This window comes from Macaca thibetana, chromosome 3 (assembly GCF_024542745.1).
Source record: "Macaca thibetana thibetana isolate TM-01 chromosome 3, ASM2454274v1, whole genome shotgun sequence".
Classification (NCBI taxonomy): domain Eukaryota; kingdom Metazoa; phylum Chordata; class Mammalia; order Primates; family Cercopithecidae; genus Macaca; species Macaca thibetana.
The window spans coordinates 57,256,970-57,274,222 of record NC_065580.1 but is presented as its reverse complement, the minus strand read 5'-3'; the positions used below and the strand labels follow the sequence as shown (position 1 = coordinate 57,274,222).

Here is a 17,253-nt window from a genome sequence, read left to right as displayed (position 1 = left end):
TCTGAGCCTCTACCTCTTCCACCACCACCCCGTGCACCCCTCCCTCTTCCCACAGCAGTCCACTGAGCTCAGCCCTTGTTCATCCCACTTTCTGGGATACTCTTCCCTACTCCCTGCATCTAGTGGACTCTTATTCTCCCTTCAAACTCAAACTCACACTTTCCCTAAGGCCCATATACAGAACAATCTGTTCTCTTCCCGCTCACTCCACAGCACCCTGTACTTCCCTCTAGAAGTCTAGAAATTTGAAATAGTACCATGAGTTCCCTGAAGGCACTGTGTCTTGTTGTTCTTTACTTCTCCAGCGCCTTGCACAAGCCTGTATAAAAATTAGTAGTTTCTTTTTTCTTTTTTTTTGAGACAAGCTCTTGCAGTGGCTCACTGCACCCTTGATCTCCTGGACTCATGTGATCCTCCCACCTCAACCTCCCAAGTAGCTAGGACAACAGGCACGCACCATCACACCTGGCTAATTTTCTTTTTTGTAGCAATGGGGTCTTGCTATGTTGCCCAGACTGGTGTTTTCTAGTGAATAAATAAAACTCTGGGTCCTCCTTGACTGCTGTCTTTCCTCACACCCCATATTCAATCCATCAGCAGGTCCACTCTAGTCTATCTTCAAAAAGATATCCTGAATCCAACCCCTTCTCACTACCTCCATCATAACCACCCATATCCAAGCTACCATCACGTCTTGTTTGAGCTACCACAGTAGCCTCCAGACTGCTGTCTTGATTCCACCTGCAATCTGTTTTGCACACAGCAACTGTGTTTGGCCTTTTAAATACCATTTCTCTGCTTGAAACCATCCAGTGGCTTCCATCACACTTGGAATAAAATCTAGACTCTCTCTTGAAGCCCTATATGATCTCACACTCCCTCTACCTCCCACTCCTCTTGTCATTCCTCAAATATGTCAAGCCCTCTCTCAGCAGGATCTTTGCACTGTCTGTTACATTTGCCTAGTCTGTTCTTAGCCCAAGTATCCAAGTGACTTTCTCCTCCTCTGCATTCAGATCCCTGCTTAATATCACGTTCCCTGACGAGCTTATCTAAAACGACACCCACCACTTTCTATCTCCTTTACTTACCTTATATTTCTTCATTGCACCAATCCATATCACTTTCTATTATCACCTATTTGTATATTGATCTTTGGTCTCTTCCAGTATGATAGTAAGGTCCATGGAGACAGGAATATTGCTTTCTTCACGGGCATATTTTCAGTGCATAAACCTGTACAACATAAAAAGTAGATGCTTAATAAATATTGGTTGGCTAGGCACAATGGCTTAAACATGTAGTCCCAGCACTTTGGGAGACCAAGGAAGGCAGATCATTTAAGCCCTGGAGCTCAAGACCATCCTGGGCAACATGGCGAAACCCCATCTCTACAAAAAATACAAAAGTTACCCAGGTGTGTTGGCGCACACCTGTAATCCCAGCTACTCAGGAGGCTGAGGCAGGAGGATTGCTTGAGCCCAGGAGGTCGAGACTGCAGTGAGCCGAGATTGTGCCACTGCACTGCAGCCCAGGTGACTAAATAAATAAATAATGTTTGTTGAATAAAGCAGCTAGGTATTGGGTTCTAACATAGAAAGATATAAATGAGAAGAAAGGGTTTTGAAAGATAAAGCTGGGTACAGAAAAAAATATCTAAGGAAACCCTTGCTGAAATACAATAACACAGTTGGACAGCTCCAGGTACAAGAGCTCTATTTTCACTAATTCATTCTTTTTAAACAGCCAGAATTGTTAAAAAAAAAAAAAAAAAAAAAAAAAAAAAAAGGTGGGGGGCGAGCTTTGGCTTTGTCCCCTGGGGACATGCTTTTGGGGATACAGTTGCACATCACTTATGAGGCCTTAGTCTAGAAGTGAATTAATCTTATGCCCGAGCCCTGCACATAAATGGTTTACAGAGGAGACGAACAGGTCAGGAGGAAGATCTTGAATACCCCAGAAGGTATGGATTTAGCTGGGGCCCAAGAGTATCCTCTGAGTAATTCATTTCCACTTCTTCCATCTTTGGCAAGATGTGGCTATTATCAGTTTCCATCATCTCTCCCATGGCATAAGTACTTTTTGATTAATTATTCTCATCCCCTATTTCAGCTCTCTGCCACTTCAGACAGGGCTGTATTTCTGTGATGAAGAAGAACACGATTCTAGAAAAGCTTTGAGATTAAAGATGCCTTCTAAAGATTAAAGTAAAACCTCTTTAATTCAGATTCTTCTAACTCTACGAACTCAGAATTCACTATCCGTCTCATTGGGCTAAGGTTCATCTTGAGGCAATGGTGAGGGACACATAGGCTTGAAGTTATAAAGCAAAGTAGTGGTGGAAATATTCTTTCCAAAAGATGTAATCAACTTAAAAAGTTTCTTCACCCAGGTTTAAAAATACTTATCAGCACTATTAAGTTTTTCCATTTAAAAAATTGAGTATGCTTTACATACATTAAAATTTACCCTTTTTAGTGTAAATTCTATGAGTTTCAAAAAATACATAGTTATATCATCACTACCATAATTAAGATATAGAACAGTTTCATAACCTCCTAAAATTCTCTTATCCCCCATTGTAGTCAAGCCTCCTCCTACACCCAGCCCTGGAAACCACTAATCAGTTTTCTCTCCCTTTAGTTTTGCCTATTTGAGAATGTCATACAGATGGAATCACACAGTATGTCACTTTTTGAATCTGGCTTCTTCCACTTAGCATAACGCAGCTGAAATTCACTCATGTTGAGTGTGTAAGTCGCTTGTTCCATCTCATAGCTGAGAACTATCCCATTGTACCACAGAGTGCTTATCCATTCGCCAGTTGATGGATATTTGGGTGGTTCCCAGTTTTTGGTGATTATGAATAAAGTCACCATAGAAATCCGCATACAGGTTTTTGTGCGAACATAGTTTTTATTTCACTCAGGTAGCCACCTCAGAGTAAGACTCCTGAGTCAGATGTTAACTAAATGTTTAAAGATCTGCCAAACTGTTTCCTAAAGTGGCTACTCTACCATTTATTCCAAACAACATTGTGTGAGAGTCTTAATTACTCCCTGTTCTTGCCAGTTATTTTCAGTTGTGTCATTGTTGTTTAATTATAGCCATATAGGTATGCAGCGGTATCTCACTGTAGTTTTAATTTTTATTTTTCTACTACTGATGCTGAACATAAAAGATGCTCTTTTAAGTGCTTATTTGCACATCGCATATCATCTTGGTAAATTGTCAATTCGATTATTGGATTCAGGGCAGGCGGGGTGGCTCATGCCTGTAATCCCAGTACTTTTGGAGGCCAAGGTGGGTGGATCACAAGGTCAAAAGAACAAGACCATCCTGGCCAACATGGTGAAACCCCATCTCTACTAAAAATACAAAAATTAGCCGGGTGTGGTGACGTGCACCTGTAATCCCAGCTACTCTGGAGGATGAGGCAGGAGAATCGCTTGAACCTGGGAGGCAGAGGTTGCAATGAGCTGAGACCATACCATTGCACTCCAGCCTGGTGACACAGCAAGACTCTATCTCAAAAAATAAAAATAATTGGATTCAAACTGTTAATTTAAAGGCTAATGTGCATATAACATCCATATAGATTATTTCATTTGCTCTTTACAACTCTGAGAAGGAAGTAGGGCAGCTATTGTTCCATTTTACAGATGAGAAATTGAGGCTGAAAATGTTACATGACTTCCCAAGTTCACACCAAGGGGCAGAACTAGAGGTGGAAGTGAGGTCTCCCAGTCACCACTCTCTACCACAAGTTGCTGACTTGCTTTGTAAAGACAAATAGGGCAAATCTTGACTCAGCAGGACTGTGAACAGTCAGCTGAGGCTCCAAGTGACTGAGTGCCCTAGAAAAAATTATGGAAAGGTAAAGCCTGTCCTTCCCTGCTGTGTGACGGATGTTTCCAACCCCCTTACTTCAGCAAAACTTCCCTGTGCATTATCTCCCTTCTTTGGAGTCTTAACTCTCAGCTACCGATACTTAAAAACACAGTCTATTAAGCAAATCTCTGACTTCCTTGCCTTTCTACCACCAGAGTAGAGATTTCTGCACTTTAATGGGAGCTTTGAGAGACACTGCTTCTTCATGCAGTGGTTTTCAACATGCAGTGGTTTGCAGACTGTTCTGTTAGAGCCTGGAGCATCCCAAGAAATGGCCTAAAGGGCTTCTGTGGGTGGGAGTCAGGGTGGGTGGCAGCAGGCTTTGGGTCCTATTTGACTAACCAAAGCAGTTCCATTTTTATCTGTTTTACATATTGGGCTTTCATTTAAAATTGTATTTGAGAAGGAGGATGTGTTACTTTCCAAACAGGTTTGAAAACCACTGCCTCAAAGCTTGTCTTTAAATATTTGAGGGTAAGAAGGTCTCCAAGCATCATTCAAACACTTAACACATGCTTGAAATAAATGGACCAGCACATTTCTCATAGATTCTCTAATGCAGATTTTACTCATTCAAATTCATCCTCAGGCATCCCCACATTCCCAAACCAGTCCGGGATTTTTTAAAATCTTAGAAAATAGAGCTGAGTTTCCTAACCTGTGCTCACACCTCTCATGAGTTATACCAAGATATTGACTCCTCTTAGCCCTCGGAGTGTTCAGAAAGAATTTGGTATCTTCAGACCTTGATCATTCTCGTGTTTACTCCAGGGCACTGTCTAGATATCATCCTTTTTTATATGTGTCCCAATGTGGAAAAGGTTGGAAAACCTTATTAATATAAGAGTAGTGTTTTGGGTTTGCACTCTAGAGTTACTCAGTCAGTTATCCTGATTCTCACTTACTAGCTGAGTGGTCCTGGCAAATTGCTTAATTTATGTACCTCTCAGTTTCCTGATCTTTGAAATGGGGATAATAGCAACATAGTTTTTTTGGTTGTTTTTTTTTGAGATGGAGTCTCGCTCTGCCACCCAGGCTGGAGTGCAGTGCACAATCTCAGCTCACTGCAATCTCCGCCTCCCGGGTTCAAGAGATTCTCCTTCCTCAGCCTCCCTAGTAGCTGGGATTACAGGCGTGCATGGTGTTTTGCCATCTTGGCCAGGCTGGTCTTGAACTCCTGATCTCAAGTGATCTGCCTACCTCGGCCTCCCAAAGTGCTGGGATTACAGGTGTGAGCCACTGCACCTGGCCTAAGAGCACCATAGTTCTTTGAACTGTTAGGTAATGTACATATGTGATCCACGCAGCAGAATTCCTAGTACATAGAAGGCACTCAGTAGATAGTAGCTCCATTGTTACCAGCCCCACCTATCCATAAGATTTGCCCTTTTGGCCATAGAGGGAGCTAAAATTTGCCACAGATTCATTGCTGCACCTTTGATTATGCTTTTAAAATGAATATAAATGTGAAGCTTCGATAATCAAATACCATCACCACTGTAGAAGTTATTAATGTTCATAACATGTAGTTTACATCTCTGGTAATAAAAGTGAAACAAATACATGTTTGAAGGCCATTACGATGGCTCCATACTTGGAAACAATGCTTCAGAAAGAGCAGATGCAAAGTAAAATAATTTGTTCTGCAATTTTTTAAGGTACTTTTATATTTTATTACAAAAAGCAATCACCTTAGTGATGGCTGAACAGATGCAAATGAACCTTTATAGTTTGAACACAATCCTTAAAAGGTTTCTCTTTTGAATGCCAGATGACTTCACGTTGCTGTCCTTTGATCTACCTTAATCATTTTAGTATTTTCCTATAATATTCTACATTAAAAGAAAATAGATTTCAATACAACCACACCAGTATTGTCTAACCCCAGAAAACTGTAGGTTGCAATAGGAAAGAGTTTTTATAAGAAATGACACGAAATTCATGGATCTTTTTACAGAATAATTCTAGTCATTTGAGCAGTAAGTATTTATGTCTCAAAGTGACTCAGTGTCTTCAGTATCTGAGTATTTTCAATTCAATTCAGCTTCAAGGAATGTCACTGTGAAGATATTTTTTTAAGTAGATAGTAATATCCCTGACCTTAAGAAATCCAATTCTGTTGTTCTCTGATTGCAGGTCTTATTTCTTTTTTTTTGTTTTTTTTGAGATGGAATCTCACTCTGTCACCCAGGCTGGAGTGCAGTGGCATGATCTCGGCTCACTGTAAGCTCCGCCTGCCAGGTTCAAGCGATTCTCGTGCCTCAGTCTCCCGAGTAGCTGGGATTACAGGCATGCACCACCACACCTGGCTAATTTTTGTATTTTTAGTAGAGACGGGGTTTTATCATGTTAGCCAGGCTGGTCTTGAACTCCTGACCTCAGGTAATCCACCTGCCTCGGCCTCCCAAAGTGCTGGGATTACAGGTGTGAGACACTGCATCTGTAGTATTTTCTAGTATTTTCACAGATCAATGCTCAAATCACAGCGACTGTCCCCCTGTGTCCAAGGTTCAAACACAAATGGCGTTTCAGAGTCTCCATTAGGAATAATGATGGACCTGCTTCTGACAATCAGTTTAGATGGAAGTTTCTGTTATACTGCCCCAGAAGACATGAGCCCTCATTTCTCAGTCAGACTAGCAAACAGTAAAGACATGCAGTGTCAGTGCTTCAGCTGAGTTTGTAGAACATTACCCAATTCCAGAAGCCATTCAATGCCCCTTAGCTACCAGCTGTGTGGCCTTGAACAAGTTCCTTAACCTCTGTGTCTCTGTTTCCTCATCTGTAAAATGTGTCTGTTTACATGTATTAACATTAGTTAATACATTTCAAGGCCTTCAAAGAGTGCCTGGCATCTAGTAAGTACCTCAGTCAGGGTTAGCTATTGCCATTATGAGTAGTATCAATAGCAATAATGCTTCTATTATCTTCCTGACCACTCTAATCCAAAAGGCAGTCATTAGGGGGTTCGCGCCCTGTACTGAAAGTAGGAAAGCAATGTAGAACTCATTCATGGCTTCAGCCTGAAGCTGGATGCCCTAAGGCCACTGGTGAGGTTATGAGACAGTTAACAAAGTCTCTTTCCCCACCCACCTCCAGCCCCACCCCCACCTCCAGCCCCACCCCTCCCCACCCCACCCCTGCTCACAATCTCTGGCTCCCTTCTAAGGGTTTTCTTGTTTATACTTTGTTACAAAAAGCAATCACCTTGGTGATGGTGGAACAGATGCAAATGAACCATTATAGTTTGGGCACAATCCTTAAAAGATTTTTCTTTCTCAACCTTTGTGTCTTCAGCACGGGATAAAATTAACTCTCCTTTGATGTGGGTTATGCTTTCCTCTTCTGTACAAATGTTTGCTGGAGATAAGAGCCATATGGGAAAACCCAGAATACAGATACTTATTTACTGCAACAAGCAGTTTATTCCTACTGGGTCAGCTCTCTGGTTTTACCATCACTTTGGTTATATATCATAAATAAGCTGTTGAAACACAATTTCTGTAGATGAGATTTTTTTTATCTCTGGCTTATGAAGTGAAGGAGCACATTTTATTTTTTAATATTGCTGGCTCCTACAAGATAATTTGAGAAACCATACATCTTTTAACTCAAAAATAATGGGGTGTGTGTGATCTGTGTGTATATATACTGATATGTACTTATGGATTAATCAATCTGTTTTCTAGGAAAGATCCAAACTGGCTAGAACTGACAATAGGAAGGGTAAGAAACTTGATCCTAACTTAGGAGAGGGGCTTGCTTCTCCCACAGTGAAATATAAGATATTTACAGTCTATCTTACCTGTGGGTTCATTGGAACATTCTCTGGCATGTTGGTTAATGACTTCCCAGGGACAGAGCTCCTTTAAGTAAAGCTATTACTGCATCATTAGAGCTCATAACAAGGGAAAGAACAACCATAAAAATTCAGAATTTGACTTTGCACCCTGGGAATCCGAGCTTCTCTTCATCCCTCTCCATCCTAAGGGGCCTCCAATTAAAGCTGGGAACTCTTCCTAGTGTATTTCTGTGGCTGACTTCCTCCTTGTTCACTCTCCCCAAACTTAGTCATTTCCCCTCCTGCTTCACATACACATTACCATTTCACCACCATCCTCCCTCTCAAAACTGATCAAAGTTCCAAACACAAACCTGTTTTTGACAGATTATACTTTAAATGAAAATCCTTTGCCCTGAAGTGTTTCCTCAAGTCAGCATTTGATTTCAAGTCTTCCATTTCTATTTGTGGAATATATGTATTCACTCATCAAATATTCATCAAGCACTTATTTTTGTGTCAAACACTATGCTAGTTATTAAGTACACTGTGATAAACAAGGCCAATGTGGTCGTTGCCCTTATGAAACTTACAGCTAGCATTTGAGACTGATGTTTATCAAATAAGCAAGCAAAAGTGTAATTACACATTATAATTACTACAAGGAAATAAAATCGAGATGCTGGTGAGGAAGGTGGAGTATCTACTGTAGATTGGAGTTCTCTGGGATGATATTAAGAGTCCTGAAGGATAAAAAAGAACCCACCATGTTCTTTTTAGATAGTTGTGGGGAAGCTTTCCCCCAGCAGAGAAGTCAACAATGATGTCCCGGAATAGAAAGTGAGCTTGGAGCATTTGAAGAACTGAACGAAGACCAGTGTGGGTGGAGAATAGGCGATGAGGGGAAATGAAGCTGGTGAGGCTGGCAGGGGCCAGATCATGCAGGCTTTTGTAGGCTATGTTAAATCATTTTGGATTTTGATCTAAGAGCAGTGGGGATCCATTGAGTGTTCAAGCAAGGGAATGGCATGATCTAATTTATGTCTCAAAGAGATTGCTGTGAATGTTATGCAGATAATCACTGGAGGTGGGCAAGAGTAGAATGAAAGAAGAGTGGGTTTCTGTAGCCAATGTGAGAAATGATAGCTTGGCAGGCCAATCCCTTGAGTAGGGTAATTAGGTTGGTTGCCCTAGGGAGGGTATGTGGTTCACGGTAGACTACACTTCTCTTTTCTGTATAGCACTGAAATTCATTTTTGAAATTTCTGTCTTCAACAGCATCCCTAAGGGTTTATGAAAGATGTCCACACTGTGGCCCTCTTTTAATTGTGTCTTCAGCAGCCCACAGTGGTTGCATCCTTCCAGGAAATCCCTATATTTTGAATTAGGGTGGTGAAAGTGAAGGTGAAGATAAGTTGACAGAGTCCACATATATTTGAAGATAAGACTAATAAGTCTTGCAGGTGGGTTGTATTTGTGCAATAAGGGAGAGAAAGGAATCAAGGATGACTCCAAGTGATGACTGTACCATTCACCAAGATGGGGAAGTAAGGGAGAGAGTACAGGATAGGCTTGGGGGGGGAAGATTTCTATTTGGACTTGTTAGATTGAAGAAGCCGATGAACTGTCCAAGTGAGTGGACATCAAGAAGGCAGACGGACATACCAGTGTACAGCTGGTAGAGCTCAACAGAAATATTTGGGAGTATTGTTGTATAAAAGCTGCATGAATAATGAAAACACCTAGGAGGGAATGCAGAGAAAGAAAACTACGTAGACCAAGCCCTAAAAAGGTCAGGTAAAATAAGAGGAACCTGCAAAGTAAATTGAGGTGAACTGCCAGAAGTAGGATAAAAAGCAGGAGAATGGGGTGTCCTGACAGCCAAGAGTCCAGTTTGTTAATGGAAGTAGTCAGCTGGGTGAAAATGTGGTGAGATATAGTCGTCCTGCAGTTTCTGTGGGGGATTGGTTCCCGGATCCCCACAAATATCAAAATGCTCAGATGCTTAAGTCCCTTATATGAACTGGTGCAGTATTTGCATATAACCTACATACATCCTCCTATATACTTTAAACCATCTCTAGGTCACTTATAATACCTAACACAATGTAAGTGCTACGTAAACAATTGCTATACTGTGTTTTAAATTTGTATTACCTTTAATTGTTATATTGTTACTTTGCATTTTTTCCCAAATATTTTCCATCCTCAGTTGGTTGAATTTGCAGATGTAGAACCCGCAGATGCAGAGGGCCAACTGTGTTAAGTCGAATACAGAGTCCTCTGGATTTCACAACAGAAAGGTCATTGGCAACCTTGACTACAGCAGTTTCACCAGGATGGTGGTAGAGAGGGCAGGCTGAGGAAGCCAGTTTGGAATGAAAGGCTGTTTCCTTCTTAATTTTAGCCACTGGGCCTGGGGACATTGGACAAAGGGGCTGCATAAATCCCAGCAGGCCAGATATGGCTGATTTCATCCTTCTACAATGGGTCTCTGTTTTTTCTAATTGTAGTTAGAGCATCTCAGAACATGAATGATGCTGTGTAGCACATTTTCCTTGGCAACCACCTCATAAATGAACATGATCACACACTTTAGCCAATGCCCAGGTTCAAAAAAGGAGAAAGGGAGACAAGGAAGGAAGGAAGGAGGGAAGGAGGGAATGGGGAAGGCAGGGAAGGAAGGAGGCGGGGAAACAGGGAGGCAGGCAGGCAGGCAGGGAGGGAGGGAGGGAGGGAGGGAGGTAGGGAGGCAGGCAGGCAGGCAGGAAGGCAGGAAGGAGAAAAACATGGTCTGAAGGAAGCAGAACTAAACTGAACTCTTCTGGTTATTATATATCAAGATTTCGTAAAGACTACATTTTCCAGTCTTAGAGAAGGGCTCTTCCTGTCCACCACAATCTGTGTCACCTTGCTGAGGCAGGTGACAGGGCAAGGTGGGATACGGGCTGCCTTCTGAAAAGTCCCCTGGTGCTTTACAGAGCTTTGCAGCCTCGTGCCTGGGCAGACACCACACGTCTGATACTGAACTGAAGAGTTCCTATGCAGAAAAATGAAAATACTCAACCACTCATATAGATGTCTATCTTTTAATCACTTTATGATATAGTAAATCTTAATTTCTCATTAATATTTTTAATCAGTAGTGACTTGGAATATTTTAGCTTTTAGTTTCTCCCACTGTTAAGTGTTTAATGATCTATGAACAAACTCCTGAGAAACTTTTATAAGAGGAATCTTCGAATTTGTGAATAATTTCACCTTTCACAATATGAAAAATCAGTGGAGGAGGGAAAGAAAAGAGTGTCTCCCTGAATCTCAGAAGTAATCTGAGGCCAACTAATGATGGATGGACATTTATTTGTCTGGTTTAATATTTTTTCATTTTTCTGGGTAGGAACTCTCCAGTTCAGTGCCAGACATGTCCGATGTTCCGAAATAAATGCTAAATCTTCTGCTTAAGGACACGATCTGGTTCCTGTTGGTTGGCAGTGGCCACTGTTCATGCCCATGTCACATATTTTGATCCTATTTGCAAGGTAACATCTTGGGACAATTTCTAAGTAAAAAGAGTAAAGAAACCCAAAATTTTACTCCCGACTGGCCCATTTTGTAATCTTGGTCAAGTTACTTAACCTCTCTCTGCTTCAATTCCTCCTTCAGGAGATGGTGTGAGTAATATCAACCTTCTCCCTTTATCTAAGAAGTAATTTGAGGCCAGCTAATTAACTCTACCATATGTGATGTAATGATGGGGAAAAGAGCTATTAAAATGTGAAATATCATTACCATGGTCCAAGTCAGAGATCACTCTTGCACAAGCAACCCTCTAGTTAGGCCTTTTGAAGACCACTTTTTAACTCTTCTAAGCTGTATCTCGCTAGATAGGTGGGTTGCCACCACCTATCATTTGTCAGTCTGATTTTAAACTGTAACCCACCCAAAAATAGAACACATTCTCATTTTCATTGGATATATTTGCCTTTGAGGATTTCAGACTATTCCTTAAGGTAACCAAGGATACCTGAGGTGTAGCAAAATGACACCTGGGAATCACAGCACCTGAAAATGACTGCCTTATTGCACTTATTCAAAACCTCACCTGCAAGGGTACTAGTTAATGAGGCGGCTTCCACAGGAGCCCAATCCATAAGTAGGCAGCAGGTGGGGTGCAGAAGAAAAATGTGCTTTCCCTTAGAAAGTGTATGTCTCACAACTGTAAAGTTGGATATTTTATCCTCATCTTACAAAGGAAGAAATTGAGGCTCAGAGAGATTTACTTGTTGGTCCAAAATCATGTCACCAGTAAATACATGCCAGAACCAGGATTAGATTCCAGGGCTTCTGATGCTCCTCTAGAATTTTACTATGTGAAAATGATAATGGACATCAGCGTATGGAAGAAGGAAGGTTAACATTATGCCCAAAATGTTCCATTCGAATTTCACATAGAATGAAAAACTTTTTTCATCTGCCATTCTAAAGATGGCCAGAATTACGGGGAAAACCAACGCCACTGCCCTTTTCCTCTCCTTATTGCTTTATAAATCAGTATCAAAGGTACTATATAAGAATCCTCAAGTTTCAAACAAAGTAGACCTTGGACATTAGATGACTGAGTATGCACAAGTATCCCTGACAGCCTCTGACACGTTACAGAGGCAGGAACTTGAATCACATGCACTGAGGCTACTGTATGGGACTGAATCTTTTAGCTAGTGAGGGAGGCTCACCTGGCACCCAGAATTCAAATCTATCTATGTGGTTTCTTTGTTCTCCACTCACGACCATATACTAATTCTGTGGAAGAAAAATTACACTCTAGAATATCACAAAATTTGAGCATTTCCAAGGTCATGAGACATATTTCTTACAAATATCAAGGATTCACGGTAATTGGATTCCCTGCTTTCATTTCCCCTTAGTGGCCAGAAGCTCCAGGGAACTGTTGTTGCTCACAGTCGTAGCTAACTCATCTCAGATTCCTAATACATCTGTCCTTCTACTTGGCTTCTGACCAGCTGTTGCTTTAAAAAAAAAAAAAAAAGTCATCTCTCATTTTTATCATTGTTTTATATGTGTTTTGATGTTGTCAATTGTCTTAGATCCTTTTTGGAAGTAGATAACTTAAATCCTAAGTAACTGTTGGAACTAGACTTCCTAGAAAGAATCATCCTAGTCCTGGGGCCCTGCATAATGTTAGAAGTACTAAGAATTAATTTCCATCCGGACTTGGCAAAGAAAAATAATGTAATTAAGGACAACGATTTAAAAAAAAAAAAAAAGATCGTTTTAAAATGAATTTATCCATATTCTGAAACTGACAGCAGCTAGGAATATGCTTTGAGTGACACCTACTGGTTGAGAACGTGAGAACGTCACTTTCCAACTTCGAGAGAACCCAGATCAGTGTTTCTCAAAACTTGGCTCAAGACCAAGCTTGTCCAGCCCGCCGCCAGCTTTGAGTGTGGCCCAACACAAATTCGTAAACTTTCTTAAAAGATGATGAGATTTATGCCTGGGCTTTTTTTTTTTTTTTTTTTTTAGCCTATCGGCTATCGTTAGTGTATTTTATGTGTAGCCCAAGACAATTCTAATATGGCCCAAGAAAGCCAAAAGATTGGACACCCCTGCTAGACCACCTTTTTCAGAATCACCTGGGTGCCTGATAAAAATACAGAGAACTTCCTGGGCCCCGTGCTGCTAAAATCTCCGGGCCTGGTCCTCCCGGGGAATCTGTATTTTTCACCACCACCCTGGTGATTCCGAGGTCTGCTCGAGTTGGAGACCCACTGATTGATTCAAGGGCTGTCAAGTGAGCTGTCCACACAGGACTATCAGGCCCGAGGACACCCCCGGAAGTTAGCAGGGCCAATGCGAAGGGATTAGGCCCGGGCTTCGCGTTCGCCTCCCCGGTCCACGGACGGGGTTCGGGGCGTGGGGGCTAAGCGGGGCGGAGGGAACCCCCAAATCCCCGGGGGCGCGGCCGCTGCCCTCTCGGCAGTGAGGGTGGGGGTGGGGGTGGGGGTGGGGGTGGGGGCGGCGGTGGCTCCGGCCCCTGAGAGCAGTCGCCCCATCTGCCTGCCCCTGTCCCCGGCATAGAGAGGGCGCGGGAAAGTCCTGCGCGCGCCATTGCTAACGTTTGTGCTTCCCGTCCACAGACGAACCCGCCCCCTGGAGTTCTCCCGCTGCCGCCGCCCCAGGTCTGCCGGAAGTAGGCGTCTCCCTGGACGACGGCCTCGCTCCATTCTCTCCATCACATCCAGCCCCACCCTCCGACCCTTCCCACCAGATAAGCCCAGGCCCAACTTGGGATATCAAACGGGAACACGACGTTAGGAAACCAAAGGAGCTTTCAGCCTGCGGCCAGAAGAAGCAGCGCCTCGGGGAGCAGAGGGAGCGCTCGGCGAGTCCGCAGAGGGCCGCGCGGCCGAAGCTCGAGGAGGCGCCCGGCGGTCAGGGGCGGCCCGAGGCCGGCAGGCCCGCCTCGGAGGCCAGGGCGCCCGGGCTCGCGGCGGCAGACGCGGCGGACGCGGCGCGGGCGGGCGGGAAGGAGGCGCCCCGCGCGGCGGCGGGCTCCGAGCTCTGCCGGCGCGAAGGCCCGGGCGCTGCGCCCACGTTCGCCGGCCCGGGCAGCGGCGCGCGGGAGGTCGAGGGCAGGGCGGGTGCGCGCGCGGGTCCCCGGCCGGGCCCGCGACCCCCGGGGGGCGCCCCCGCGCGCAAGGCTGCCGTGGCGCCGGGGCCTTGGAAGGTGCCGGGCTCTGACAAGCTGCCGGGCGTCCTCAAACCCGGCGCCTCGGCCGCCAGCAGATGAGCCGCGCGGCCAGGCCCCGCCCGCCCCGGCGCAGGCCGTTCTTCTTAGGTTCCGTCTCACGGCGTTTTAATTTATTTTCACTGTCACATGCATAGATCCACGAGGCACTAAGGCCTGGGAGCATCGACGTGAAGTCCCACGTGTCCGGTGTGCTTGGGCGGCATCGCGTCCACGCGCAGACCTAAACTGATCCTAAAGCCCCCGGTTCCATTGTGGGGGCTTTGGCAGCTATGGAAGAACCAAAATAACGTGAAGAACATCACAGAGAGAGTGCAGTGTAGCTTTAGTTTGAGAAAAAAAAATACTCCTCCCCACTGCATGAAGGATTTGGATGTCATCCAAACTTTATATCAAGAAACTGGACAAGTTAAGAGCAATCACAAACTGGAATATCGCCTTAAAAATCAAACTGCACGAAGCAAGCTGAAACTGAGACAAGATTATATCTTTTAATTGATCTAAAGCGTTGTAAATAAATTGTTCTCGACATATCTAGACAGGGGTTAAAGGGTTTCTTTGACACATTTGGAACCGTTCACCCATGACATGTTTCCATGGCTCACCCTTGGCATCCATCCTCGGTGTTAGCAGCAGCATTCCCTGCCTCCTGCAGGATGACTTAGAAATCTAGTGAGTTTCTTGGTGTGATGCCATTTTTATTGCCATTTCTGTGATCGAATCTCATTTCTGTACATTTTCAGTGGTAGAAAAAAAGGTTTTAAAAATTGTATCCTAGGGAACAGTTTGCCATAAGTCAGAATTTTGCAGTTTAGCTCATAGATCTTAATTGGTTTTTCTCTAAAATATGAATGTTATAATTGAAGGACCACAATTTGTTTAATCAAGATTGGCAACGCTGCAGTTCCTTTATGAAGAGGCTTTTCTGTCGTCCCAGGCTAGCAGAGATGGATAGCTTCTTTGTCAGCAATGTGATTTCACTTTGTCTTATTTTAAACCCTGTCTCCATGACTTCATTTGCACTTTGACAGAGCAGAGGCAGAGTTTTGTCTTATATTTCTCAGACTATAATGAATCTCTAATGTTAAAAAATTATAACAATTTATTTTCATTAAAGAACGTGAGTCTTTTTATCATTCCTTTCTGCTTATCCTTCTTTCCTTACTCTTTCTTCCTTTTGTTTCCATTGGTTTTCTTTCGTCTTGTATTCTTTGCAAGTTTTTTTATTTTGTTAGCAACTTCTAGATGTTTATCTTCATGGATCTATGATTGGCCTCCTAGTAAAATTCTAAGCCTTGCCTTTCTTTCCTGCTGTTTTAGCATTTCTTTGTAAAATGTTAGCTTCAATTAATTATCCATTGGTACTTACTGTAGCTACACATATTAAAAGGCAAAGTGTTTCTGAAGGCAATTTCTTTTTAATATGCCCTGAATGAATGAGGCTTCATCCTTTCCATATTCTAACTCTTTAGAGGAGTTCAAATGCAAATAAGCTTCACCTCCCTGCACTTGTAGTCTAAAAAGTAAAAGGGGCGATCAGGTTCATCTCAAAGGTCACAGGTAATAGCCTCCCTGGGCTGATCATTCCCTCTCCTTGTAACTGCAGCATCCTGAGTAGCAGTTTAATTTTCATCAGACATCGGAGTAGTTTAGTTGTTTGACAGGAGGAGAATAAGGTTGAAAGCCTCAAGTGAAGGATCTTGCAGCTTGTAAAAGCAATTTCCAAAAATGAAACCCATTCATCATAAACAAAAGCACAAACACATGTAGCAGTTTATAATGCTTTTGGTTTAATCTCAATTAGTCTTTCTCCCCTGGACTAGAAATCCAGTATAGTTTGCCATTAATTTATTGAATCTGGTTTTGGACAATGCTTCTGTAGTGTAGCTGCACGTCCTGGTACTGTATTCTCCGACCTTTATTTTCCACGTATCACAAAAGGAAAAAAAAAAATTGAGATTACACTGGCATAAACTCTAATTTGCACAGTTCACAGCTACTACTTGTGCAGTAATTGCTTTATGCGGCTGTAATCCATAACCTGTGAAGACAGCACATCATCTAAATCCCATTCCAAATAATATTTCTGTGTAGTGTTAGCTGTGAATTTACCCTGTACAGCTGTATCTCTATAAATATAATTCCATGTATTAATAGTCACAGAAAGACTGTAAGTGAGCAACTATTTTTATGAAACGCACCACTATGGATAAATTAACTTTTACAGAAATCTTGTTTACTGTATGATATTCTAAAACACTGTCAAATAAAATATATATCCAAAAATATTTTCTTTTTCCAACTATATAGGCTGTGTGTTGATTTGAAATAGATTACTGGGAGTTAACTTGGTTTTTCAAAACTGCAGTTTTCATCGATTTTTTTTTTTTTTTTTTTGGATGTGTAAGTTTTAATGCCCCAAATAGGAGTTTTTTGAAACTTGAATCTAAAAGCAGTGGCATTACTGGGAAAGATTGTTGGCTTTTTTGGCCTAACAGTTTTCTCAGTCTCGTTGGTATTTGCTTGTCAGGTTACTACATCATTTATGAATTGGCTGTATATTTCTGTTGCTTGCTACATTGATATTTTACCTTTTTTCAAAAAGGATTTCAAGTATCCATCTGTAATAAATTCCATCACATTTTTTCCTTTTAATTCTGAAATTTTCTCATGCAAAATCCCAAGATGTTCATGCAGAAGCCAACATAGCGAGCAGCAGTGAACTGGTCCAAAATGAGTGGTCGAATCTAGCTTTTGTCATGTCTTCGGATGCCTGTGGTAGGAAGGGAGAGTTCTGCTCGGCCAGTGG

At 42.6% G+C, this 17,253-nt stretch overlaps 1 protein-coding gene across 4 annotated transcripts in view; it reads left to right on the top strand.

Annotated features, from left to right (window-relative positions):
* The window catches only part of MAGI2 (membrane associated guanylate kinase, WW and PDZ domain containing 2), a 1,483,072-nt gene extending 1,466,342 nt beyond the window's left edge, over positions 1–16,730 (top strand). For 2 of the 4 annotated variants that reach the window (XM_050782786.1, XM_050782785.1), the window contains one exon: positions 13,834–16,730. In XM_050782786.1, coding sequence (XP_050638743.1) covers positions 13,834–14,486 — 653 coding nt within the window. In that variant the 3' untranslated portion in view covers positions 14,487–16,730. The remainder of the gene's footprint in view (positions 1–13,833) is intronic. The other 2 variants (XM_050782788.1, XM_050782787.1) reach the window with 1 other exon arrangement.
* Positions 16,731–17,253: the final 523 nt, after the last annotated feature.